A 27445-nucleotide genomic window follows, 5' to 3' on the forward strand; every position below is an offset into this window, starting at 1 on the left:
ACATTATCTGTCTTCATCTCTTTAATTCATGATGGCCTGCACTCCAAGTCCAGTACTACATGGTGAACACGAGGTGCGTATGATTTAACATGCTCTAGGTGCTGTACGTTTGTTTTCCACTGTGCTCCAGTAATGTCCCTTAAGAGAGAAGCGATGTGTTTTGCTGTGTCATCTGCCCAGGCCTGCCACGCCTCTCGGTCAGCTTTCTTCCCAGAAACCCTCTGCGTGGCATCATTGATTGCTGGAATGGCTGCAATGCTCGGTAACGGTGAAGTAACGTTCTGGTGAATGTGTAAAATGCCACCAGCTTTCCTCTTCAGCATGCGACAGGCAACAGGCCAGCCGTCCTCAGAGCTCGGTATGAGACCCAGGTTCACCCGGTCTGCCATGTCAGACAGCTTGAGCTGAAGAAAGGGGAAAAAAAACCCCAAAACAAAACACATAAGCTCTTTAATACTATGATTAGTTTTCTAAAATCTCACTGAAAGCTACAATTGCAGTTATGAAATATTACATTATGAAAACGTGATCAGTTTAAATGAAGACTGCTTAGACACTAATATACTACAGAAAATGTTCTGCAGTCAATGGAAATTTTTACAAAACACATTTTTACTACCACTGTGATGCTAGAAATGTGCATCCAATTATATTGGAATTCAAAAGAAGAAATTAAAACAAGGGGAAAACAATAAAAACAGGACTGGATTGGACCTGGAAGATGTTTAGACCACGTCTGTCTCACCCAACTTTCTGTTGGACCCTGATAACACTGCAAACATTTGAAAGATGTAATGTTCTTTTGATCTTGCAGAAATAACCTGAGATTTTTTTTTTAATCAAGTCTGTTTGTATCACAGACTTAATTATGACCATAAAAATGTTGATCAGTTGTAATTCAATTGATTTTGTTGAAATGTAGCTCTTGTACAGCTCTGAAATTTATGTTCAGATAGTCAGAACATGTTGTATTTAATGATGGTTTATATTTGCAAAACAGTAAATGTTTCCACTGAAAAAATTCAAATAATACTTTAAAATGAAATTCTACACACAGTCTCACTTTCTGTTGGAATGTTTAAAGTACAAAGTTTTTTTTTTTCTCCTTGATGTAAGTGTGGTCATGCTTTCTCATTTTTCAACTTCACTTTAATACCATTTTAAAATAAACAGCATTTGTTATAAATCTTAATAAAAAAAAACTGTGTATAAACATATTGTATTACTATAGACACATAACATATTTCCACTGAAAGACAAAATTTTATGTAATATAAAGTCTGTTGTGATTTTGTGCCGCTGCAGTTAAAACTAAACTTTTCTATTTCCTTTGTCACAGGTGGAATTACAGCTCATTATCCTTTGTTGACTGTGATTCAAATTATATTCTCTAGATTTATTAGTATTTTTTTGTGGGGGATGAAATTCTTGTTTGGTGCCAACACAACCACCAGATGGCATAAATCTCTCTGTAACACTTTCATCCCTCTAACTGGGAAACATTTACACTTGTTGTGTAAACAATACACAGTATAGGATGTGTAGAGTGCATATAAAAAACATTACTTGTCGGTTGTCTCCTTGATGAATTGTGCAGCGATCTGACACCCTGTTTGCCTCGAGGTTTCTCTGTAAAGCTTCAACAGCATCAGGGTTCCACTCACAAGCGTGAACATGACTGGCCCCCGCATGGATCAAATATGGGAGAGTGAAGTATCCAATACCTGACAGATAATACAATTACAAAATAAAACCTAATTATTACAACAGAAAAGGATTGAAATACTGTAAGAGCAACACAATGAACCAGTTGTCTGTACTGTTTACACTTACACTGAAACTAAAGTCAAAATTCAATATCCCTTGAAACGTTCTCTGTGTACACTACGTGAGCGAATCTCATTCTTCAATATAATATTTATCACAGGGCCACTGTGTTGTGATGTACAATATAACACAGGTGTTTCGGTGCCCGTGTTGTGGTACATTTAAATAGATTTCTAAATCATCCTCTATGTTACATGCTTTGACACCTTGAAAAAGTTTTGTCACCTGCATATAAATCCACCACAGTCTCTCCTCTGCAGTCAAATCCAGCCACACGGAGCTTCTCTGTTATGTTTCCAGCTGAGAACATGCATTTAGTAACATCGAACTCATACCTGAATTTAAAATAAAAAATAAACTCTTTCAGACATGGTTTAGTCACATTAGAGGGATTAATCATGTATCCTATTCAGTAAGCAAAGCAGCAGTAGTGACAGTAAAAGAGACTATTCATTATTAGGAAGACTTACTTAATACCGTTGTCCACATGTTTGACCCAGCTGTGCTCTCCTAACAGCATTGTCACAACAGGGGATCTAAATCCATCCCTGGATATACGACTCATTTTTGCCAGGCGCTTTGCTCCGAGTCCCTTGGCTACTGCGTTCCATAGCTGCTGATCTAAAAGCAAAGTGAAAGAACAATTTGAATTTTCTAAGGAGCTTTTCTTTACCTGCAGCAATAAAAAAAAAAAATGAAGCAAAGATTGAGGACAGTACCCATTTTTTTCCACAGTGGGTGGGAGAAACAATTGTCTCCTAGCAGGACTAGGTCTTCATGCCTCTGGAAGCTGCGAGGCAGGTTTGCCCTCAACTCCTCTGTCCATCTTTCGCCTTGGGACTCCAACAGCTCCTGGAGGATTATCTCGAGTTTATTCCCTCTTATCCTTCCTCTCTCCTTCTTTGACTGCAGAGGAGCCTGTAATGGAAATGGGACAAGAAACAAAATGCATTACAGCTGTTGTTTAGTACTGTATGTTGCTAACGATACTTAAGTATAATTCATCTTCAATTACCTGGCTCCAGACTAGTTCACAAGTCCAGTCTGAAGGCACCACAGCTGTGAGAGACTGCAGATCAAGCTCTGATGGACAGGTTGGTAAAATGGGCAGAAGGACTGTACCATCAGAGTCTTTAAGTAGACACAAACTCAGATCCAAAGCTCCTTTTGCCTGTAAACATTTTCTGGAAGACAAGATGTTTACAGGTGAAAATTAGTACAGAAAACACGTTTAAAATCGGGCATCAAACAACCTTTTTGTGCACTTTGCTCTTAGCTCCCTACGCTAATGCTAACTAGCTTCAGCGGACAGTAACTCACGACATAATTACCTGAACTGCTGCGCATGACACTGTGCTACACGTAGGCAAGGCACACCGTCCATTTACAGACTAGTTATTGGACCGTTTTTATAGCTGCTTTACAGTACGATTGGTTTAACACTTCAATTTAGTCCACAACAAAAACCACGTCTAACAGTAACTGTTGGGTCCACAGTGACACGTCTTGTTTCCACACGGGTTGATTTGTAGGACGGACATTTCAAAACATAAAACTTTATTGTAAACACTCTGAAAAACAAACATTAAAATGCGATGGTCCTGTTTTCTTTGAGGTAATATTCTAGTTAGACAACGACGTCTTTCTAATCAAAATATACGACAATAAGGGACAAAAAAAGTAGCTTGAAGTTTGAACAAGGTGCGGGCTGAAATCGATAGATGGAGAAAAATGGCCCAAAACTCAAGAAGGAGAAGTAAAACAGTATCAACATGACAGAGATTAACAATAAAAATAAATAAAGAAATAAATAAAGAAAATGTGTTGAGGGATGATTCCGTTTAGTAATTAACTTAATTAACCAGACAAAAAAAACTTGTTGTGATAGTTGTTATATCACAGTTTGCACATTGAGTTATTACACTGATAGATTATTCTGATATGATCATGATGATGATGTACTATCACTTCATAAACGTGTCCATTGGATATAAAAGCTTTTATGAACTGATCAATTATTAATAAAATATTTCATAACTTGGTGACTAGGTGGTGTTATAAGCTACACTAATGCAGTCTTGGTATATGTTAGTTTGTTTATTGCTGTTAGTATTTTGACACATTAGGTAATACTACGCTTAACCTTTCTGCTCGCAAGGAGATTAAACCACCTGCTCCTCCATGATCTCCTTCCCTGTAATGAAACGTGGCACCAGAATTTAAATTCTGACTTGTAGCTGTCAACAATCATGAGTACTGCTGAATCTACATAGATAGGTTGGATAAAGCAACATCTGACAGGTCATGTATTAATAATGCCCTCCTCAGCAGCAGATATTACGCTGCTGGGATCCTAGGTGGTGGAGACGCACTGTTGTTTTTCTGCCTCTGGTCTAAACTTCCAGATAGAGAATAAAAGATGTTTCGTTCACTGTCTGGATCGTTTATGGTCTAGATTCCTGACCCCCTCTGTAGCAACAATGAGATTGTAATGGCTGTATGACGGAGCTGAGCCTATATTGTACCATCATAGTTAAACTTCTTATATCAGTATTTAAAAAGAATTAGCCTAGCTTGTATGTCCAGTGTAAATCTCATTTCTAATTTTCAGTTATAATATTATGTGAACTTAACTGTTACTAAGCCAAAAAGGCTGAGGTCAAGATGAAATCAAATTCTTTGGTGGCTGTAATGAGGGTTTTGAAACATAGACTGGTGCTTTAGAAACACAGAGGATTTAATGTCAAGAATGAAAATGACTAGATTAAATATTCTGTTAAATGACTATCTCACCCTAGAAATATTTAATATCAGTAATATATATAGTAATATTTATTTGGCAGATGCTGTTATCCAAAGCGACTTACAGTGAGGTCTAAAGGCAGGGTAAGCTTGAGGAGGTCTTGTCTAAGGACCCCTACTGGATTCTTCTGCATGGAAGGCAGCGTGCTTAGCACTACACTATCCAGACACTCATTTATATATTTATTAAGAAGAGAATTGAATAACGTCTGGCCTCTTCTGACATCCACATTTCTAGTTAAAGAATTATGTGTTTTCACTAGTTTCAAATACAACAGATCAATATTTTATGATTATTATATATAATAATATGAAATAAAATTATTTGAGGTAGAGAAAGTCTGCTAAAGACTGTGTAGATAAGCCAGAAGACTATTGGAACAAAGTTCTGTGGAAACATGAGACCAAAGTTTTGCGAGTGTTTTGTTTGGCAATAACCAAATGTGCTACATTAGAGCATAAGAGCCTTTTCAAATCTACGACACACTGTGGCCACAGTACCCTGATTTGGTCATTGCTGCCTCTTTTATTTGTATAGTAACAATGTGGAAGCACCTAAAGCAGACCATTCATGCAAAACAGTCAACCAGGATCCATGAGCTGAAGCAGTTCTGTACGGAGGAATGGGCTAAAGTCCCTCCAAGCTGATAGGCAGTGCTGCAAAAGAGGAATCTCACCAGTTATTGAAGTGACAGGTTCACATATTTTTGCCACACACATAATATATACTTCTTTTAGTTGTGATCATTATGTCTCACTTCTTTAATTGGGCTTTAGTGTTGCAAAAGAAAAATAGGGAGCACAAAATATAACAAACATCCAGTTCAATTCAATTCAGTTTTATTTGTATAGCGCCAATTCACAACAGAAATATATCTCAAAGCACTTTACAGTGTAAGGTTTAAGACCTTACACTGTATAATAATTATACAAAAAAATGATACAGAAAACCCAACAATCCCATTTGAGCAAGCTTTACATCCAGAATCGAGCATTTCTCATAAACCACATATATATATTTTTATTTTTTTAATCTGCAACCAGCCATAATAAACACACATATTCAATATAAAGAAAATATAAAGAAACATACTGTAGATATAATAGAGTGTGAAGATGCAAATAGAAACAATAACTTAAAACAGTATTAAAATGTTAAACGTGAAATTAAACGATGAAAGTAAAAAAGACACCATATCTCATTTCTGCAGCTGTATAAAAAGAGACTTACTCTGAGGACCTCTGCTCTCTGGAGCCTTTGAATTACACCCGGGCCAACACCTGAGGGAATAATGCATTTGGTGTCTCCTGCCAATTACCTTCATTAATACACCTCTTCTCAGGTCCCGGGGGTGATACTACTGTGGCATATTAATGTGATCTGAATAGGACTTTTATCCTGATCCTTTGTTCCTTTTGGTTTAACCTGTCCTGCCCCTTTAAGATTAGACATTTCAATCTAGGCGTGTTTCCTGCTGCCATTGACTAAAACCGAGAGCTGGCATCCTGCGGGAAAAACGCACATCCAACAGCTCCAAATGTTTGCGCTCATACATTTAGCTTTTTTTGGTTTAATTTTGCGGGTGTTTTGTTCTTTAATAAATAGGTCATATCCTATCATTTCCGTGTGAAATTTCCGCCAGCAGCTCGCCAGTAACATCATTTATGATATATCGAGATGATATGAATGTCAACCGGTCAAGGTCCGCTCCGCCAGCGCAACAGCCTCGGCTGGATTTTCTAGCTTCTGTGGGGAAACATCTGCCTCAAGCGTTTGGATGAATTTCCAACCCTTTCCAACAATTGTGACTGGGAAGAGAGGATTGAGATTGTTTGAGCAACGTGGGAGCCTCAAGGTGGGAATGACATGCGCTGCGTACAGGAAACTGGAAATAATATGGATGAGAAAACAATGATTGTGTGACTGCGGCACTTGACACGTAAAGAAAATGCTCCACAGTCGTCGCCATGTGCTGAAATCTTTATTATTACAGAGCAGCTCGTTAGTATTTCGCCATTGGACTGTGCGTAATAGGCTACCAGCTGAACCGTGTTTGTAAAATCATAGGAGCGCAAGGTCCTCTCCTGTTTATTGCCTGAATTGTTTTACAGTAGGCTACACATCACACCCTGACATTAACCCAAAGGAAGGACTGGTCTGAAAACAGGGCACCATGTCTGCGGTGATGATAAGTCGAAAGGTGCGAAAATGGGAGAAGCTCCCGGGTAAAAACACGTTCTGCTGCGACGGGCGGGTGATGATGGCCCGACAGAAAGGAGTCTTCTACCTGACCCTGTTCCTCATCATCGGCACCTGCTCTCTCTTCTTCGCTTTCGAGTAAGTAGTGTCCTCTCCCTGACTCCTCATGAGCCACTGATATGTCATTTACTCCAGGAAGTGTTCATAAGTTTATTTCAAACCGGGTGTAACCTCATCCTCAGCTATAGGAGAGCAACGATTAGTCGATTAATCAACTCCTTCAATATGTTTCCAGCATCACAGTGTGAATCTTAAAGATTATATCTTTGGATTTTACACTGATTGAAACATGAAAACATGTGAAGACATAAGTCTGAGCTCTGTCATGAACCTTTTTCACCATGTTCTGACATTTTATTAAACCGAACTATAATGAAAACTGTATTAAAGGCTGCTGTAGGCCTGCAGTGGTTCTCTTCGTCATCGATTTTAATCTGCCACTTGTTTTCTGGACTAATCATTCTGTCGATTGAATGTCAGAAAGCAGTGAAACTCAACTTGATGTGAAGTAGCTTAGCCCCAAACCCCCAAATATCCCGTTCACTGTCATATATGATGATAATGATCATTATAGATGCTGCAACTAAATGTTTTAGTCCAGTCTTATCTGTTTGTTTCCCTGATGAAAAAGCATACACAGTAGTTTTAGTGGTTCTGGATGTTTTAAAGCTCCTGAAGTTGTTTCTTTGGATCCGTGCTTTCTTATGCAGTGTCATTGTAACTCACATGTTACCTCCTGCCTGGTCTTGGTCCTTGTGTTGCTGCTTAAGATTCACATCCGGACAGGGAAAAGATTTACGAACCACAGCATAGTGTGGTGTTTAATATTTAATAACGCTATCTGTCCAGCTTCGCCTCTGTTTTAAGTAGACAAAGCTGCCACTACTCTTGACACTGTCGGCCTGGTCAGTGCAGCACGTGAACCCGAATCCTGACAGCTGTTAAAATGAAGAACACAACTCTGAATAACCATCATAAAGAAGAGCTTCTCATTCAGATTGCATCCACTTTCAGTTCTAGTTCCTCTTATTTCATCTTTATTCGCTCCCTTCTCACCAAATTAAACACATTTTAGCTCAAATGGGCTCTGACTCTGTACACAGCCACTACCCTTGGCTGTGGGGTCGTGTGCCGCTATACCGAACCAAATACTGTAGATTTGGAGCAGAGAAGAGAAGTAGCTGCTCCCGCTCATGCCAGGCCCTTCCCAATCCTATCTGATCTGCACTTTAATGGCCTCCTGCTTTGCTTTGAGTCCAGACAGAAGCAGCTGTTGTCCGGCTCAGAGCGCAGCGCGAGAGTCGATACTGCTCACACTGAGCATCCCGAACCCAGAGGAGACATTGTGGTAACTGATGACTGGAGGGTTGTTAGCATGCTATGTTCATATTACAGCAGAACATAATCGTCTCTCATGGGGGCGGGGTGGATATTAACGTTGAGATTGAACCCAGACAACATGGGGGTAATTTTCAAAGTCGCCATTACGCAGCATGTTGATACACATCTGACTGAAACCTCTTACAGAGGAACAGACTTCTGCAAAGAGGATCTGAGGTTTAATGCATTCACACAACACCCATTTGCAACTTTATCTTGCTTGGAATGAGCCTTAGGGCTGCAGCTAACAATTATTTTTCCAATAGATTATTGATTATTTTCAGAAAATGGTCTGAAAATAGTGACAACACCCATTTTTGTCTCCTAGAACCTACAGTACAGTTGCGTATTGATACTGCTTACTAGTCTAAAACCTAAAGATTAGCTGTTTACTATCATATATGATAAGGAAAAAAAGCTAACTATTATTTAGTTACCAAATAAGCTGGTAAATTAAAAAAAAAAATCTATAAGTGAGTTCATTAACTCATTGTTATGGCTGTAAATAATGTATTTATAATATTATCGCACCATACAATGGACATAATTAATCAAAAACTCAATTTATAAAAGGTAGTTGATTTAAAAACTGCACTTCGTTCATGCACATCACTGCATCATTATAATCTCATTTAAAGATGCAAACATTTTTGTGAAGCCTCATTCTTGTGCATTACAGTGTAGTTCATCATCCGGCTATCACATACTCTACGTCGTCTCTGTAGTGTGGTCTCCCTGTTTTTGGAGGATGAATTCCTGCGGGCTTGAGGCTGTGCTCTGAACTGCACCGTGGCATTGAGGGGAGAACAGAAAGAGCAGTGTCCCGGTGTGGGCTGGCTCAGATCCAGTACCAGCTGAGTAGACATCTCACTTTTATCACCAGCCATCAGTGCGCCGTGCAGAGAAACCTCTCTGTGTTTTCATTAGCGCTAAATTGCGGAAATGAGTGGCTGAAGACACAAATGGAAAGACTCATTAGGAACAGCTAAACAAATTATTAATTGAAGAGTTGGGCCTGGCTCTTGTTTTTAAAGCAGCATCAGTTTTAGGACTGTATGTGTTTCTTACCATCTAGTAATACATAGTTTTGTGTGTGTCCATGTTTGTACTTGCGTGCATATGTGCATATGGATAGCTTGGATAGCCACCTATGGAGCTTGGATGCAGGAACAAGAAACTGGAACACAAGGGCTGTGTGTCATCTGTCTGTCCACCCCAGGACGCTGAGCTACAAGGCTGGAGAAGCATATGTGCATGTAATGAGGCTGATTCTTTCTGTCTGTGTATTTGTGCTTTGTCTACATACATATGCTGTAATGTGCACGGTGTTTCAAGCTCCTCTAGTCCTCTTGATAAATTGACAATGTGCAATAAAAGATCAGTAGACGCAAAAGGCTGAGCCTGCAGAGCAAGTGGCTGCAGTCAGAGGAGATCTTGTAACAGACCCCTCAGCCTCCCTCAACATCTAACCCCTCCCTGTCTCTCTGTTGGCCAATAAGAAAGCAGCTGCTGATCCAGGGTAAATGAGCAGTAACATGATTTATACCCTATTCAGAGTGCATACTGAACTTGCAGTAATGGTGATCTACAGGCTTTGTTCTCTGGAGGCTTCCCTAGCAGGAGGAAAGTGCTGCTTTTCTGTGGAGGATAAAGTGACATCCTGTAAAATCACATATTCTTTATATAATTTAATAGGATATATATGAATTCAAATGTATTTACAGTCTGTGCAACATAGGGAGAGAAATAATATATTGAGTTTTGTTTTGTTGTGTAGAGATTGATTCCTCTTTAATCTTGTTGTTACATCACTGCTTTCATGTGGCTGAAAATCATCAGCATCGTCGCTATAACTGATTTAAGTTGGTGAATATTCAACGATGCAACATCTGTGGTCCTAGCTTTAATCCTGGAGTGTCCATCATATGGTATTTAAATGTTGCATAACGAGGAAGACTCATTTAAACTGGGCTGCAGATTGTACCCTCTGAAGCTTCAGTGCGACCTCTTTTAAATTGAGTTATTACATTGGATTTTAGTTTCAATCTGTTTTACAATAATGTTTCTGTCTTGGTCTTTGGAGTCCAGTGTAAGGTCTAAGACAGCCCCTGTTTGTGTCTCATGTAATTGCCATAATTAAATAAGAATAAACATTCAGCAGTGTGAAAAGAAAGAAATATGTTGATCAGCATACAGCTGTTCAGTAGGTTTTGCTGAAAGACTCTTTTAACCATCTGGATAAAAAGAAATACTTTGTTTTCCTAATTCAAAGAAAGAGTAAAGCTCTCAAAGAAATTATGTTTGTCCAAATTGAAATAAAACTGTAAACTATCATCACCAGAATAGTAATAATGTACTCCTATGTTGCCTGCGTTTTAAAAATAGAGCAAAGACGTTGGAGTTCTGGTTCACTGGATGAAGAAATGCAGACGCACAGCTTGAGAAAACTTGTTTATGTTTAGAAGAGCCTGGATTCTCTAAATGCCTTTGGATGAACGGCCAAAGCTGCTGAACTGCCCCGTGTGTTTTTTTTAAAGTTCACTAGGTATTCAGCTTTCTAAAGGAGGATGTCTTTCTCTGTGATTTGATCCCATCTGTGGGGAAAAGGCTGAGATTTGTCTGCTGCTGCTGCTGCTGAGGGACAGATGAAATCCTACTCTGATCTGAATATTTACCAAGTTCGGCAGCGGAGAGTGTTTCTGTGTGCATGTGGAAGAGGAGAGAGTGCAAGTGGGGTTTTCGTGTTTTTTCAGCAATGCCCTAGAAACAGAGAGAGTCTCCAGATGTTTGTGTGACAGAGAACTGGAACCGAGGCTCACTGTGGATCTGCCTGCACAGCAAGCACCTAATTCATGTGTAGTATGATTCACACAGGTCTGTAACAGCTTACAGCTGTTACGTATTAATAAAGGAAGAGTTTGAAATGTTCAACAAAGGTGAAATGTCACAAATCACCGAGGTATGACATGGTGACATGTTAATCCTGGGTTCAGTGGTTTTGTTGTTGAGAAGCTGAAGTGATTTTAATGTAGCTATATCCGAGCATTAGAAGCTTCTCATCTTTGAGCTTGTGTCATCCTGGGTTAAGAGGGGAAATCCTCTGGATCTGTCTGCAGCTGACACGCCCTAATGCATCTAATGCCCACCCTGCTCATACACACACACCGTGAACGCTTCGCTGTCAGTGCAGAATAAGCAGTCGTTAGCTTATCTCTATCTCTTATGTAATGGTGTAATTGCTTTTTATGTTTACAGTGATTATTGTCCTTATTTGAACAGCTGAGCACAGTTTTTTTAGCGAAATAACTCCCTTTTATTAAACAATAATTATTCCACAAGCTCCATTTTTCCCCACTATTCCTCACTTTTTAATTTAGTGATGAGCCCAGTTTATCATAAAGACTGGAACGAGGGGAAAACACTAGTGTGTTTGCAATGATAGAAACATTCTCCAGCTCCTGTAAAGCTCACTAAACAACATAGAACAACATAGAACAAGCAGCAGAACACTGCTTGTTCTATGTTATAAATTATAAATCTATATATATTTAAATTATAAATCTATTTATTACAGAGCATTAGAGGTGCTGATTGGACCTGAAGGCTAGCTGTTTCCCCCCGTTTCCAGTCTTTATGCTAAGCTAACTTGTCGTCTCATTTTTATCTTGCACGTATGGGAATGATATTAATCTTCTACTATTATTATTATTACTATTTTTTCTATGAAGGAAAAAATCTGCTTTTTAATGTATCTGGATGGAAGAGCTTCAGTATTTCTTCCTATTTTCAAGCAGTTTAATTTATTCAATGCATCATATTTTAGGGTTCATTAAATGGTTTTATAATCTTAACATATAGATTTGATTCATCATCTCACAGATGAAAACGTTTTCCCCTCGTTGAAGCAGGATCCGACAGAGTCCAGTTTTTCTGCTGCCTCCGTGGTGACTGATGAACACGCAGCATCACTGTGCCAGCACCACCCTGCTCCTGAACAGCACAGGAAATCACATCCAGGAAGGACGTGAGCGCTTGATGGGAAGCATTGATAGCGTGTGCTTCGAATACCTAACCATCATCATTACAGGAATTACACTTTAGCGGCAGCTTGCCTCCCCTCAGTCCAAATCCTCTGGCAGCGCTCTGCTGCTCTCTGCACCGACAAATGGGACAAACATACCTCACCGGCCTGCTCCACTGGAAATTTTTATTGATTTGATCTCTGCTCCTATTTTCCATTAGTGTAAAAAAAGCCACTGCAGGGAAACTGCTCAGACCGGTCCAGCAGGTGTTGTGTGTGTGTGTGTGTCATCAGATCTCAGGTATGCTGAAATACCTGTTTCATCTACACTGTGCGAACAGCTTGACTGTTTTCTGCCCTGTTGTGCTAACTGTTTGCTCAGCTACACCCCTCTCCTTTTAGGGGTGTCTGTGTGTGTTTGTGTGTGTGTGTGTGTGTGTGTGCACGCTCTGGATGGATGAATAGATGAAATGTTAAACTGTAGTAGATAACTGACTGTCAAATCTCTTTTTGTGTCAAAGAATGTCCAACACTCAAAGCATTTACTCAGTTTTATGTGAAACTTACAAACGCTCCCTTTTTAGAAGCTTGGTTGAGAAACGTTTCACATATTTTGCTGAATTAATCTTAAAAAGCAATTAATAATTTACTAAAATAGTTGCTACTTCATCTTTCTGTCGACTCAGCAAACTTCATGAGTCTCAATTTTCAGATGTAAGTTGAACAGTGGAGTCCAAAAGTGTTTGGACAGCCATGCATCGTCTTTTTCATTGAATTAGTTTTGTATTTAAGCACATTAGATTAAAAAAACAATAATTAGTCTGATCAAAACAAAAAGATAATCACGTTATTGAAATTATCATTGAACATTAGTTCGTCTTGACAACCCACAATAATTTAAGTAATTTCTGTAACGTTTATGCATTGCTTATGTTTAACACTATAGCTGATAAGTAGACATTTAAATCTGTGATATTTGTCCCTTTAGAGGAGGATTTAGATAATGTTGGTGTCCACACAGAGTTTCGATGGTCAATGTACTGAGGCCGAATGTGTGTCAGCTGTGTGGGCAGCTTTGTGCATGACATGCAGTACAAAAGTTAGTCTTGTGCAGGATGTGGAACAATAACTCGCAACCTGTAGTGCAACATAAGTGTTGCATTATGAATACATGATCCCAGCAACATGGCAGGGAGACGCGGCTGTGCGGTTTAACTATTAATACCTGCACACAGAAGCCTTTGCTGCTTCTCTGCTCTGTTCTGTCGCAGCACTTTGCTCTGCAGCTCACATCTGTTATCACACTGAGCAGCAGGTTTTTCTCGAGGAGCCCTGCTGGCTAATCTCAGTAGCCTGGCAAACTAAGTTATGCTAATGTTTCTCGCCTCCTCCAGAAGGTGAGGCAAGTACACTGTGATGTTGTTTATTCATGGCCATGGCTTCGGCACAGGCGAGAGAAAGGGCAGCTCTCACAGTTCACGACCTTATGCTCTGAACACCAGTTCAAAATATGTGTGTTATTGTGGTGTCATGCCCTCTCTGCACATGCTCTGTTAGAGACCATGCCCTCATTTCAAGGTTATAGTCTCAGTCCTTTTCTTATGTACCAAGTGAATAATAATATGATTTAAATCAGAGCATTTCCTTTGGAGTGTGACTTGTTACTAAATGAAATAAGTCCAGTTCCTCAGGATAAACCTAATCCACTTTAACTAAATGTCTTTTATTATTTTAATGTCGATTAGTACTATAATCCTTTTTTCTTCTACAGATGTCCGTACCTGGCTGTTCATCTGTCACCTGCCATCCCAGTGTTTGCTGTCCTGCTCTTTCTCTTTGTCATGGCCATGTTGCTGAGGACCAGCTTCAGTGACCCTGGGGTGCTGCCAAGAGCCCTCCCAGAGGAAGCTGCATTCATCGAGATGGAAATTGGTAAGTTACAGAAGTCTTTCTCCATATTTTCAGGAGATTTCATGCATGTATTTTTTAACAAAGTTCTTGTCTTTCCAAATTCCCATTTAAACATGTATTCACATCTCTATAATATGAATTATTCATGATTGAATAAGCACGATCAAACCAAAACACACCTAGAGGTATATTTTTGTCCTCTCTCCGTATCACCTCAAAATACAAAAACAAATTAGACAACAATAACTGAGGTAAAGATGCCAGACAAAGGTAAATGTGCAAGTGATAATTTGAAAACAGAGATATTTGAACACATCAAGGTACAGTTTTTGAGATTTTCAAATATATGCAAAATCAGTAAGACAGAAATTTTAGAGAACCAGATATTTGCTTATATACATGTAACATTTGCCTAGTAAAATAATCAAATTAACAATAACAAAGAGAGACGCCAAACGTTGCAGCGCTAGTCAAAAGTTCAATATAACAATGTTCCTTATAGCTACTCCTTTATATAACAATGTATTAACATATTAGTGTAATTTAACCAGGATTTAAAGTGTACATTGTTCGTGGGAATCCCAAGAACAAGTGTTATCAGCATTTGCAGAAGTAGCGATGACCAATCTGCATAAAGCCAATTTATTGCTGTTAATAAATAATATAATAAATACACCCCAGTAGCATGTTCATGCATGATGTGAGTGCTGATGCTCAGATACACTGCAGATTGTGCAGGTTTGAAGTAGTGTGTGGTTTAATGTGACAGTCAAGCAGCTGTCCTTGAAGTGTGCAAATTCACTATCAGTACTGATACTGCCACCGGGAACAAATCCCTTATCGTCCATTCAAATGTTAAGTCAACAACAGGACAAATTGCTGTTAGAGCTCATGTTCTCCTGCATCGCCATTAAGGATGTTGTATACATCTCTCTGTGTAAACTGACGTCCAGAGATATGGACAGCAAGTGAGGTTGAGGAGAAAGTATTTTGGAGGCATGAGTTGGTGAAGGTTCTCAATCATCCAGGTGAAGTTATCTGGAAGTTGAGTCATTGAAACTGGACGACCATCCTCTCAAGTTGAAATGTTTCACTACTCATCTGAGTAACTTCTTCAGTCTGAAGATGTTCTGTCTCCTATTTATGCTGCGGCCCTTCATCCATCCCCAGAAAGATCACTAATTCACACATCCACCACACCTAAAGGCAACTTTAGGGGTTTGGAGGGGTTCGCACATTATTATTACATCTTTCACACCCTCTCCTTCCTTTGTTTCACATGTTGAGCCTTTTCAGGCCAAGGGTGAAGTGAAACAACCTGGAGGATAAACTTGTGATCTCCAGCCAACTATCTTCAGACTGAAGAAGCTACTAGTAGAGTAGTGAAAAGTCCAGTTGCCATGAGTAAACTTCTAGATATTGGAGGCATAAATACTTCAGTGTATATGGTAGTTAAGTGATGAGCAGACAGTCTCAGTCCTGTTGGTTTATTCATGTTTGTTATGCTTTGTTGCTAAAGGTTGAGTGTGCTCATCCGTGGATGTCGAACTCAGTCGAACACACATTCATTACAAAGACTCTGTTTGTCTCATTATACAGAGCAAACTGTAAGCTATATAATAACTGCCACAAAGCCTTTCCAAACAATAACCAACAGCCTTGTCGTCTACATTAGCAGTGTATTTTATGTGTTTTTCGTGTCTGATTACACTTGGAGTCATCATGTAAGGTCCCCCCCTCCTCCTTTGTCTCTGTTAAAGATTCTCAGTGTCCTTCAGTCGCCACTAGTGCTTCAATCACTCCAGACAAGAGTCCTGGGTGGAGACTGGTCTCGGCTCGTGACAGAGGAAGCTGTAAAAGCCAGGCTGAGGCTCTCAGTCCTCTGAGAATAGTTCACTGGTAGCCAGCACTCTCATCATGACTATGACTCATGTCTCTCAGTGTATGACAATGGATCCGTGGTCTGTTAAAGAACATACAGCTTCATTATAGAAATTCATATTTTGAAAATAATGTGCATTGAGGGCCAACTCATGATTATTTTTTCAAATAATTTGATTGTCAAAAACATTCTGAAAAATTAAACAGTTTCTTAATTTCAATTTTAAAAACTATGTACAGTTCCTTTAAATCACTTCATCCTCTATCTTCCCCTGGTGCGTTAACACCTGGTATATTTAAGCTCCTTGTTCTATGGACATAAAAAAACAAACAAACAAATCTTTAGTAGCACATTGGTTTTAGTTTTCACTGACCTTGTTTGGCACGTAGTCTCCCAAACACTCCACGGATAAATTGGCTCATATTTTCCTTTTTTTTGCTTTCATTTCAACACTTTTCATCAAATATCTCAAAATAGCAAAATCTCCATCAGTTAATTGTTGGATCGGTGTAGGATATAAATGTATTGGAGCAGCCGACCTGAAGCACTTAGAGCGTCAACATCCATCCCACACTTACAGCTCTTAATAGAGCACAGTTTTTAATGTGTTTGGATGTGCTGTTATGCGTGTGGGCGTGCTAACACTCACATACGGGTATGAAAGTTGAATCTCAATCTGAAGCTGGAAGCTGGGACCTGCAAGCTAAAATCTCTGTCCCCTCAGCTTGTTAGCAACTAGTCCCGAGGGAGGATGCTAATACGAGGAGAGGCATCCTGTTCGACTGTATAATGCCACTAACCGGCCGAGCTTTGATACATGAGGGAGTGGCATCATCCCCCATGAATGATGAGTCATTCACTCATTCTGTGCTGGTTTATCCTTAAATCCACTAATCTTACATTCTGTAGATTCATAATGCAGAATGTTGTGTGCCGTGAGATGAAATAAATCTTTATATTGGAAAATGATTTATGTGTGGTTTTGATACAGGTTTGTATGTTAACATGCTCCTTTCACTGATTTAATTATGCAGAAACGATTATTAAAATCTAAACGCTACAGTAAATACTCACTTATAACACTTTCTCCACCTCAGATGCTCTAATTCATTTTTACTTTAATGTATCCCCAGAAAGTCAAATGAGCATGCTTGCTGTTTTCCATTAACTCCCCATTCACGCCTGCTCAGTGCAGCATGTTAAGTATAGATTTCTCCCTGACGGTTTCTCTCATGAGAAATTCCAGCCTGCAGCCCTGTGGTCATTAGCCAGCCTCTCTAGCCTCTCAGCTCCTGCAGTGCAACACAATCAGAAACATCTTAATTGCCAAGAAAAGGCAAAGTTGGTGAATTTAATTGTGTTTGTGATTGCTGCGCAGAAGCGCAATGACCTTCTCACGCATAAGGTTCAGTACGACTGTGAGTATTTTCAGTGTGGAAGTTCAGCTGATGCCCAAATAGAGCCCTATAGTATTGCTAATAAATAACATTAACAACCGCTCAGCAGTGATTACACATGAATCCACCATCATCAATAGTGTATCGAGCTAGCGTTGTCATCCATTGATCTCCTCTCAAGGTTCAGCATTCAGGATTTACTTCTTTTTTTTCTTTACCTTGTCCCCTCAGCCTCACATTTCTCACTGCCAGTTTAAAAACATAAAGCAGGTTACAGTACCGTCTGGTCTCACAGGCGTGTGAGGCTGATGTCAAAAGGTTTCCACCAAGTTACTGGTACTTTTCTTTCTCAAGTCCAGGAGCTTTCCACAGGGTAAAGACCAAAAGTCAGTTGTCATATGTCATTATATGCACTGCAGAGCTGTAGGCCCCATCTGACAGTTCCTGGTCCAGTGAAAACACAGGTTCCCTCCTGTGGAAATGGGCCTATAGCATGTGATGCTGTTCAACAGAGTTATTAAATGGGATTGCAGACTGATGAATGTTGTGCTTTTTGATCCCACAGAGGCTGCCAATGGGAACGTCCCCGCAGGGCAGCGACCTCCTCCTCGAATCCGTAACGTTCAGATTAACAACCAGATTGTCAAGCTCAAGTACTGCTACACCTGTAAGATCTTCCGACCGCCCCGAGCATCTCACTGCAGCATCTGTGACAACTGTGTCGGTAAGAAACCGCATCTAATCTGTGATCAGTTCTTCAATTGTTCGAACTGAGGCTTTATAAAGTGAGAAAACGCTGTCTTTCAGCTATTCAGAAATAGAAAGGTGAGTAATGTTAGGTGGGAAAAATAGCTCACTGACGTGATGATTGTCACTGAAGTTTTGACCCCAGTTTTCTTATTGTCACAATAATTAAATAGTTTAATAATCACAGTTTTATAAATAAAGGTTGGATGAAGCAGAGGATTTGGGAAAATTAAATGGACTAAGAACTTCACAGAGATGGTTGTTTTTTAGTATGTGTGTGTGTGTGTGTGTGTGTGTGTGTGTGTGTGTGTGTGTGTGTGTGTGTGTGTGTGTGTGTGTGTGTGTGTGTGTGTGTGTGTGTGTGTGTGTGTGTGCGTGTGTGTGTTAATCCTGCACAGCAACAGTCATTTGGCTGCTGATGATTGAGGAATGTGTTTGAAGGGAGTGCACGGAGACAGTGGAGGCTCAGTAAGAGAAAAAGTTGCTCAGTCATTGTGAACACTGGTTCATCTGTATCCACCTGCTGTAGAAACACACACACACACACACACACACACACACACACAGTTCAACAATGACACAGCAGCCTGCCTCAGTCTCTCTCTCACTGCAGTCGTGTCTTTGGCTCCTCGACTTAATGTAGTTCATAGCAGCAATGAATATGGATCACAGTCAAAAAGCAGTCAGACCATATTCGTTTATTGCACGTTTATTATGAGAACGTAAAACAGAAAATAAGTCAGTTTGATTCAAGGATGAGGATGATTTAGCACTAAATATTTATATAATTGGCATTTATTGCTGCATATTGGCTGGATTTTGTACGTCCTTGCTGTTCTCAGCTTTATTGTAAATTAGATACAAAAGACACTTCCAAACACATGTCTATTAAATTTCTATGAACTGGATTTATGAATTAAAAAGAAACTTACATGTTCATGACCTACCTTTCATCTGCTATATACTATTTTCATCCCAAGCAGTTTCCACTTTTCCACGTCCCTTGTGATTTGGCTGTTATGAAAAACAGAAAATCTAAAAAACAACTAATTTCTAGGAAATTATACGGAACATTTCCAGGAAATTATCTGGAAAATACATGATCTGCTAAGAATTGAAGTGATGTTTACATTCTCAGTGCAGTGTTAGTGACTGACTGAAATTTGCTTATAAGCATAGAACTGTGGTAAAATGTGCTGCAATCCCAACACTCTTATATTTACAAGTTGCTGCACTTCTCACAGGTTTGTGCCTCTGTTTACTGTATATTGTTGTGAAACTCCATCCAGCTAGTGCAGAGAAAAGTGTAAAGCAAGATGTTTACCCCTGTTGTCCGTTTGACCCTGCCCTGCTTTCATTTGGCTCTTCTCCAAGTGATAGAAGCGGAGAGGCAAAGGAAGGGAAGTGATCTCTATATTTAGACTGCAGGTTTTTTAGAAGCTGTTGCACAAAGCTGGCTTGGACTAAAAGCCTGCAGCTGAGACTGGTTTATTTTTAACACTCGTTTCATTTCCAAAACTGTCTGATTTCTGGGAAAGTTGGTGTGCAACGGTACATTTTATGTTTATGACTTTTTCTCTTTTTTTACAGACCGTTTTGATCACCACTGTCCATGGGTGGGCAACTGTGTGGGCAAGAGGAACTACCGTTACTTCTACCTGTTCACCCTGTCGCTGTCCCTGCTCACTATTTATATCTTCACCTTTGACATCGTACACGTGGTCATGCGTAAGTATTCTGCAGACCCTACTTACCCTACACTGACAGCTTGTTTCTAGTTAGATACTTCTCTCTAAGATGTACAAATTGTGTTTTGAGTAAAGGAAAAGTGAACAAGTAGGCAGTGGTATTTAAATTTTGAATCTAAATCTTCTTTTTAAATTCTCTGTCTGTTCACAGGTTCAGTGGATAATGGCTTTTTGAACACTCTGAAGGAAACACCTGGAACATATCCTTTTAAGCTCTGACCACAGCATTTCTGCTTTCCTAGTAAAGAAATTCAATTCATTAACGCTTCTCAACTATGACACCCAAACTCACAGCTCCCGAAAATCCTTCCTCCAATCATACTGTAGTGTTCACAGCATTTGCAGGTGCTGTAGACCTGTCACGCATTTGATTTTAACACGACAATTTTATCCTTTTTCCAAAACCAAACACACAAGACCGAACCTGAGATTAAGATTAAACAAAGTGTTTAATCTGCAGCAATATAAGCTGCAGAAACAGTCTAATGTTTTTGAATTTAATTTACATAAAAAGAGGTAATTCATTATTTATTTTGTGCAGTAAAAGCCTTTGATGCTACACTCTTTATACTGAACCTCACTGCCTTTATTCATGTTGCTTAACCGACTGCAGTTTTGCCGTCACCTTCTGTCCTCCTGTTAATCAGTGACCCTGTGTCGGGCTGGAAACATCTGTTGCTGTTTTCTTAACTCAAGTTCACTGTGTTGGAGCTGTTGGTGTGTTTCTTCACCCTGTGGTCGGTGGTGGGACTGACCGGCTTCCACACCTACCTGATCTCTCTCAACCAGACCACCAACGAGGACGTAAGTGCATCTTACTGTCATTTAAACGTAACTACAGATTAAAGGTTTGGTTTATCAAGATGTGAGGCACAGTACTGTACTTTACATCCAGTTTGTTTATGTGTTGCATGGTCATTATGCACATTAACTTTTTGTTTCTTGTATCTGTTTGTTTAGCTGAAAGGTTTTAGGTTAAATTTTGTTTTAGAATTTGGGTCAGATTCATGTAGTTAGGCACAAAATGAAACTAAAGTATAGTTTTAGTAATATATCTGTAAATATTGGCAGCCTGTAAACATAACCACACAGTACATCGCCACCGTGAAAACGCGACAGAGCTGTTTCCTTGACAACAGCAGCACTGAAGGACACAGGTCTGGTAAACTGCAGCTTGTTAAACACAGTCATTATACTGTAAACTGAAGGAAAGCGAATACAGAAAGTGTCGTGAACTCAAACAAAAAGAAAACGGAGACTGGAAAAAGACAAGATTTTAACTGAAGCTGATAGATTTATTAATAACTCCATGTCACGTTTGTTTAATCATCCTTTTTTTTTTCTGATCAGACCACATGAAAGGTGCGACCAGTCTCACTGCCTGTATTTAAAAAATGAATTCACCCTATTTTTATCCAGTTCAGCCACACTGAGGCCAGAAATCTCTTAAATGCTGAAAGCTGCAGTTGGACTCTGTGCTCACCAGCAGGCCAAGATGCTTTAATCATCTCCAAGCACGCATGAATAGCAGCTAATCTTAATAAAAACTAATGATAGAAATGAGCCGAAACAAAGCAGACCAGCTGGTTTCTAGACTTATTGACTACATTTGGAAGGAAAAAAAAAAAACTTGATACCAAACATGGAAAAAACAATTGATTGCCAGAGCACATTAACACTGAGTCATTATTTAGTCACTGCACACACATCCATGCTGATGTAAAGCAGATGATGGGTGGTGATGCAGGTGGATGAATCCACAGAGGGAGTTGTCTGTGTATAGTAACGTTGACAGGGCGTACACTTCACTGGAGGCTTTGTTAGCCCAGATCTGACTGCAGAGGCTCTGACAAAAAGCAGAGAGCAGCAGCACCATCAGTGTTGGAGATGGTGGGAGGTTCTAGATGCCTGAAAGCAAGAGAGTGCGCTCATACTTTGTTGTAATGATTAATTTATAATTCGACTTCTTCTTTCCTGTGGGATAGCTGGCCTCATTTTTTTTTTTTTTTTTTTTTTTTTGCATATAATCAGTAATGAAGCTCTGCACTATGCTCATATAGTGTAGTATTGCTCCAGGAGTTGAAACAATGGCTGTCATCCCGGCCGTTTCAATATCTGTGATTGGCCTAATAATAGATGCATCGATACCTGCAGGGGCTGGGCGTGCAGCCAGAAATACTGCTGTGGCAGAGTGAAGAGGGGCGGTGGGTGAGAGAGGGAGGAGAAGTGGAAGATAGAAATGGTGGAATGAGGCTGAACAAGAGAAGGCACCTTGTGTGTTGTATGTGGTCTCGTCTCCCTGAGGATGGCGTGTCCGCTGTGTCTCTGCACGCCTTATGTGCAGACTGTTGACCTACATCTGTAGAACCTAAAATAAGCTTTTTACTCTGAGTTACAGGAGCGTCAGTCGGTGCAGTGAAAGTAAATAGAGGTCGTTAAACCACTTAGATGCTCAACGTTCTCTTCTTGTTCATGTTTTCATGTAAATACAGTCATAATCTGACCTGTATTTGCAGTAGGCTAAAATAAAAATAAACCGCTCTGAGGAAAGTAGGATGAACTGGTCGTTGTGTTGTTCATGCCTGTATAAGAATAAACTGAGATTTTGTGTTAACCTATTGCTAATACAACAACTACATAAAATTATGTTGAGCTTCCCAGATAAAAAATAAGGAGTAGGTGCATCTTAACTACAAAGAGCTTTGTCTTGCCTTTGATTTTCCAGTGTCTTTTTAGACATTTTTGGTATTGAGTGGTGCCCTTTTAGGCTGCATACATGACTCATCCACCTCACCCAACAAGTCAAGGGAGCAAGATATCCTGAATGCATGCACTGGTCCACTTGCTGTTGCTCGTTATAGTCATTTTATTTTAGCACCTGGTAATAATTGAAGTCAATCAGATGATATTTACTGAATGAAAATTGAGAGGACACCTATAAGAGAGAATTAAATTTTACAATTTACATGAAACAACAAAAATAAGGGTAAAAACTAGTTATTTTTAAAGTGGCAGGCAGGAGAAATTACAAACAGCTTGCAAACATACAATGTCAGCTAAAGATATATGTGTATATAAAATGTTTGTAATATTATTAAAATGTTAAAATGTGCCCCATGTTAACTGACTATAAAGAGTGTACTGTATAAAAGTGTAGGAGTCTTTCATGAAAAATCTTAGATTTTTCAATGAATTCTTGAACTGCTTTCAATCTGTAGATGTTGTGATAGTTCGCACCCGTTGGCACATGGAGTTTCCATTAAACCAGAAATCATTAAAACCCAGACAAGATCTTTTTAGTAGGTCAAATCCGAGCCTGTGGGAATCACATCTAAAAATGGAGCTATGCTTTTGAATAAGGTATAAGCACAGGGAAAAATATTTTTGAAAGAGAACCTAGCGTGATTGTAAGATAGTAAGGATGCGTTTTGGATGTTTTGTGTTGCCCAGATTAAAGGATCCTGGTCTGGAAAGAACAGAGTCCAGAACCCATACAGCCACAAGAACATCATCAAAAACTGCTGTGAGGTGCTCTGTGGGCCGACATATCCAAGGTAACTCAAACTAAACAGCTCTGTTCATAGCAGGATAAAAAACATGTTTCATAGTTACTTGATTTTGGATTAAATACCTGCTTTGGAACTGGTGTCCTACATCTTCCTCATTGAATATGTTGTCTTATCTACGTGAAGCTTAATCTCTTGAGCTTTTCTTCCTACTGGTTTCAGTGTTTTCTATATCAGTGCCTCTGATAGATTAGATTTAAATCTTTCTGTCTTGTGCCTCGTTTTGGTGAATAATGTGCTGGAAACATGAAGTGACTGATTGCTTTGCCTTACTCTGCAGCGTCTTGGACAGAAGAGGACTGATGCAGGACGATTTGCCCGTTTCTGCAACGTCTGCGGCATCTTCCTCCTCCAGCAGCAACCCGGTGCCACAAACCACAGTGAGCACACACAGTTCTCCCCTACCTCCACACACTTTAGGATCAGGGCTGCGAAGCACAAAACATGGTCAAGACAGAGCAGAAGAAAGTGCAGTAAACACACCAAAATAAAAAATGTTTTCAGATATAAGATATTTTCAGATTGACATTAAGTCTAACCTGTGAGGTTTCTGGTCAAACTGACAGAAGTAGTTTTATTCACATCAAACCAGATCATAGTCCAACACCTGGCATGTGAAGAGTTCACTAAACTATCATCATAGCAGCCAACCAGTGAGAAACACGGAATCAATTTGGCTCGTTCTTTCTGCATTTGTGTTTTTCAGCGTGCTGTTCTCTGCCTACAGAAAACCACAGCTCCACTCATCCCCAATGAGCACACACCTGATGATACCAAGCCGAGCATCGCTGCCTCAGCAGAGAAGAGCCCCTTCCCCAAAGAGGACCACCACCCTCCGGCTCCGAAGCTGCCACCGCTGGCTTCGCCCGAGACTGATGCAGAGACATCCATCGCCAAGGAGCAGACCCATTAGCTGCATGAGGGGGCGGAGCGCGTTCGTACAATTGAAACATTAATAATCAATGTCTGATTACTGTGTGGGTGACTCCTGCTCTACGTTAAACCTGAAGAGCAGAGCTTCTGCTGCAGCTTCTCCTCTTCTCTCCTCTCCTCACCAGTATCTGCAGAGCTGTTTGACTGACACTGACTCCTGCAGGAGGGGGAGTGATTTAATGGAAAGTCAGCAGCTTCCTCTGACTCTTGGACACTGCATGGAAAAGACACGTAGGGGGAGAAGCTGCCGAGAGAACTGCAGAGACAAAAAAACGTGTGGAACATACCCACAGTTCACCTGTGGGTTGTTCTGATTGTCAGTACTACTTCTATTCTTTATTAAAAATTGCATAATGACATTTATTGTGAAAAGCCAGTTCAAATATACTCCTTGCAAGTGTCTGGCAAAGACGATATTACTTCTGGACATGTGTAGGACTTCATACATACAGTACAGTCAGTTATGTTGTGTGCACATTACATGCCCTATGCAAACCCTGAGAAGCTGATAATGTGGATAAAACGGTAGTGATTTCCAGGCAGGGGGAGGACGTGCAAATAGCTGGGATATCCTAAAGGCTCCTTCCAGGCAAATCAAAATCTACCTTGTATTCTGATATTGCTACATTCAGTACTGTTCTTACTTAGGTGCATCTTTTTTTTTAATCAATTCAGACCAACGCCTGTCCTTCCATTTTTATATAAAGGATGTAAAGCGACGGGGGCGCTCCGAAACAGATTTTGCCTCATGCATGTATCCAGGAGATGCTCTGTCGCCGTGAGAGTGAGAAATGGCCTGACTTCTGATGATCGGAGACACTTGTAGTAACAGTGCCTTATCATAAAAAGTTGCACTATGAAATGCAACTGAGGTCAACCAACAAAGAAGCCCTTTGAATCCGTTCTGATACAGTGTTAATGAAGAAAGCTTGGACACAAATTAGTCCAGTGGTTCTCAACCGTGGGGCGTGTAAGATTAATCTAAGAGTTCATGAGATGGTTAAAGAGAGATGTGTGCGGTAAATATGAAGCAGGAGCCTGTTAGCTTAGCAGACAGACTGGAATCAGGGGAAACAGGTCATGTGGCTCTGTCCAGTGATTTAAAAACAACCTGTCTTCACTAATCAACACTCGATATTTAGAGATATTTAAATTTTGCTTGCACAAAAAATTATGTATCCACAATTTGTGGTTTACAACTGGAACTCCTTCTTGAATTTGAGTATTTAAACACATGTAATATATATATTGTGTTCAGTCTTTGGCAGTACTACTATAAAGTTGTGTTTCTTTTCTCAAATATTGTAAATTGACCTCCATTACATTACTTTCTGAATGAACTGGTCACATTGCTGGTCTTAATGGTTGGGAACCACTGAATTAGACACTGTGGAGCAAAAACCAATGAAAGCCATTGTTGAATTGTACATAGTTTCAGCAGGTATAGATGTACTGAAACACTCAAATGATGAATGAGCAGGAAAGACAGCAGCAATGTTTGAATTTCTTTGAAGAGTAATTGAGGCCAGTGTTAACTATTAATTATTCTGTCTATGAGCTTAAGCACCTCCTCCTGCAGATCCTCCTCATAGTCCTCTCTACGAAAATATCTTTCGCTTTAAACTCCTCTTCCTCGCATCTGTGCTGCAGCAGTTATTCCTACACCGCGCTGAAGGCCGTGCTGCGTATTTATGATGGTGCACACCCTTTAATGTGGGTCGAGAGTTTATTTTGGTCACAGATCGGCCGATGGGGGGGGCAGCATCCACACAAAGAAAAATGAGAGAAAGTGAAGCTTAGTATTTAGATGATTCTTAGCCCATAGCGAGAGTTTGTATCAGTGACTGTGTTGTATGCCAGAGTTAGTTTGTGAAATATGCCTATGTAGAATTTCTAGTGTGTCAACAGAACCGTATCAGACTCTGAAATCTGCCCCAGATGATTTGTTATGAGGCTAAAAACATTATTAATCCTCCATAATCCCTTAAAAATTAACCCTTAAAATTAGAAGTGGAAGAGTGGAACATAATTTAGAAGTTGTTGGCAGCTGCATGACAATTTTTGTTGAGCAATTTAAAGCTGAAGACTGAAATTAGACACGTAAATAATGGAAATTTTGTTTTCATTATCGATTCATCTGTGGAAGATCTGATTAACAGACTGATTGCTCTTTATGATGTCATAAAATAGTAAAATTACTCTGAGGAAATCTGCAAATATTCACATTGAAAAGCTAATTATCACCTTTTGGACTATTCTTCTTTAACAATAACAAAATGAAAAAACATCTCCACTGGAAGATGCGGTAAAGTGTGTGACAGTATTGTTTCTGTGAAGTAAAGAAGTGTAAGTGGGAAAAATCTCCAAAAAATGTTTAGTTTCCAAAGAGAAGTAGTGAAACGGACCAGTTCTAGTTTTAGGGCTTCGTTTGTGAACAGACAGTTTGATGTATCTGATCGCGTTGCTGTCGCAGAGAAACGAGGATGTGTGTGATTAATATTCTGTAAAAGAAGGGACTCTATGTGTTTAATTCCTGTGTTCTAGCTTCGAAGCAGATTTTAAAGGAACAGTTCAACTTTAATTTGTAGCTCTAAAGGTTTGCGACTAGGCTGAGCTGCTGGATGTACAGTATGATTCCTGTGTTGAAATAACATGACGCGGTCAGATCTGAATGCTCTGATCAGTCTATTACGTCTCATTATGTATTCTGATACAGTACTATACCATTGATGGAAATCTTATTTATGTTCACTTTGTTTAGTATCAACACTGTGATTATACATATTTCATTCAATTTACGGCATTCTTTTTACATGATCAATGTGTCTGGTAAATAAACAATATTGTCTTATTATCATCTGTTGTTTACATGAGTAAAGTTATAAAATGTTCAACACAGGACTAGTTATATACTACAGGTATATTTGTGCCTTTGGCTAATTAGAAACGGCATGAATTCAGTTTTGTGAGT

General features: G+C 39.6%; 2 protein-coding genes across 4 annotated transcripts; one reads left to right on the top strand and one right to left on the bottom strand.

The window, feature by feature from the left end:
• Positions 1-8: 8 nt before the first annotated feature.
• On the bottom strand, positions 9-3324 carry trmt12 (tRNA methyltransferase 12 homolog). Its single transcript, XM_026357111.1, has 7 exons — positions 3159-3324; positions 2843-3011; positions 2547-2745; positions 2298-2448; positions 2053-2162; positions 1567-1724; positions 9-404 (listed from the first exon to the last, which is right to left on the bottom strand). Exons 1-7 carry the CDS (start codon positions 3209-3211, stop codon positions 27-29), a joined length of 1218 nt encoding a protein of 405 aa, XP_026212896.1. The 5' UTR covers positions 3212-3324; the 3' UTR covers positions 9-26.
• A 2798-nt stretch (positions 3325-6122) lies between these two features.
• Positions 6123-27328, top strand: zdhhc9 (zinc finger DHHC-type palmitoyltransferase 9). Of its 3 annotated transcripts, XM_026358056.1 has the most exons (10): positions 6123-6485; positions 6747-6967; positions 14062-14222; positions 18046-18204; positions 19818-19955; positions 20127-20175; positions 20677-20779; positions 23426-23529; positions 23822-23921; positions 24248-27328. In XM_026358056.1, the coding sequence occupies exons 2-10, from the start codon at positions 6804-6806 to the stop codon at positions 24452-24454; spliced, it is 1185 nt and encodes a 394-aa protein (XP_026213841.1). In that variant the 5' UTR covers positions 6123-6485; positions 6747-6803; the 3' UTR covers positions 24455-27328. The 3 variants fall into 3 exon arrangements, with proteins under 3 accessions (XP_026213841.1, XP_026213840.1, XP_026213842.1); XM_026358055.1 differs by having other exon boundaries at positions 6123-6967; XM_026358057.1 differs by lacking the exon at positions 6123-6485 and having other exon boundaries at positions 6804-6967; positions 24269-24454.
• The last annotated feature ends 117 nt before the right edge of the window (positions 27329-27445 follow it).

This window comes from Anabas testudineus, chromosome 10, assembly GCF_900324465.2.
Source record: "Anabas testudineus chromosome 10, fAnaTes1.2, whole genome shotgun sequence".
Lineage (NCBI taxonomy): Eukaryota > Metazoa > Chordata > Actinopteri > Anabantiformes > Anabantidae > Anabas > Anabas testudineus.

Bases quoted from the DNA above. Each gene is read 5' to 3' on its own strand.
- trmt12 (XM_026357111.1), bottom strand. From the start codon at position 3,211: ATGGACGGTGTGCCTTGCCTACGTGTAGCACAGTGTCATGCGCAGCAG. The intron at 2,449-2,546 runs GTACTGTCCTCA...CTTTGCTTTTAG, and splicing joins CCCACTGTGGAAAAAAATGG to ATCAGCAGCTATGGAACGCA. The intron at 405-1,566 runs GTAATGTTTTTT...CCCTTTCTTCAG, and splicing joins ATCAAGGAGACAACCGACAA to CTCAAGCTGTCTGACATGGC.
- zdhhc9 (XM_026358055.1), top strand. From the start codon at position 6,804: ATGTCTGCGGTGATGATAAGTCGAAAGGTGCGAAAATGGGAGAAGCTC. The intron at 19,956-20,126 runs GTAAGTATTCTG...GTCTGTTCACAG, and splicing joins CATCGTACACGTGGTCATGC to GTTCAGTGGATAATGGCTTT. The intron at 23,530-23,821 runs GTAACTCAAACT...CTTACTCTGCAG, and splicing joins TGTGGGCCGACATATCCAAG to CGTCTTGGACAGAAGAGGAC.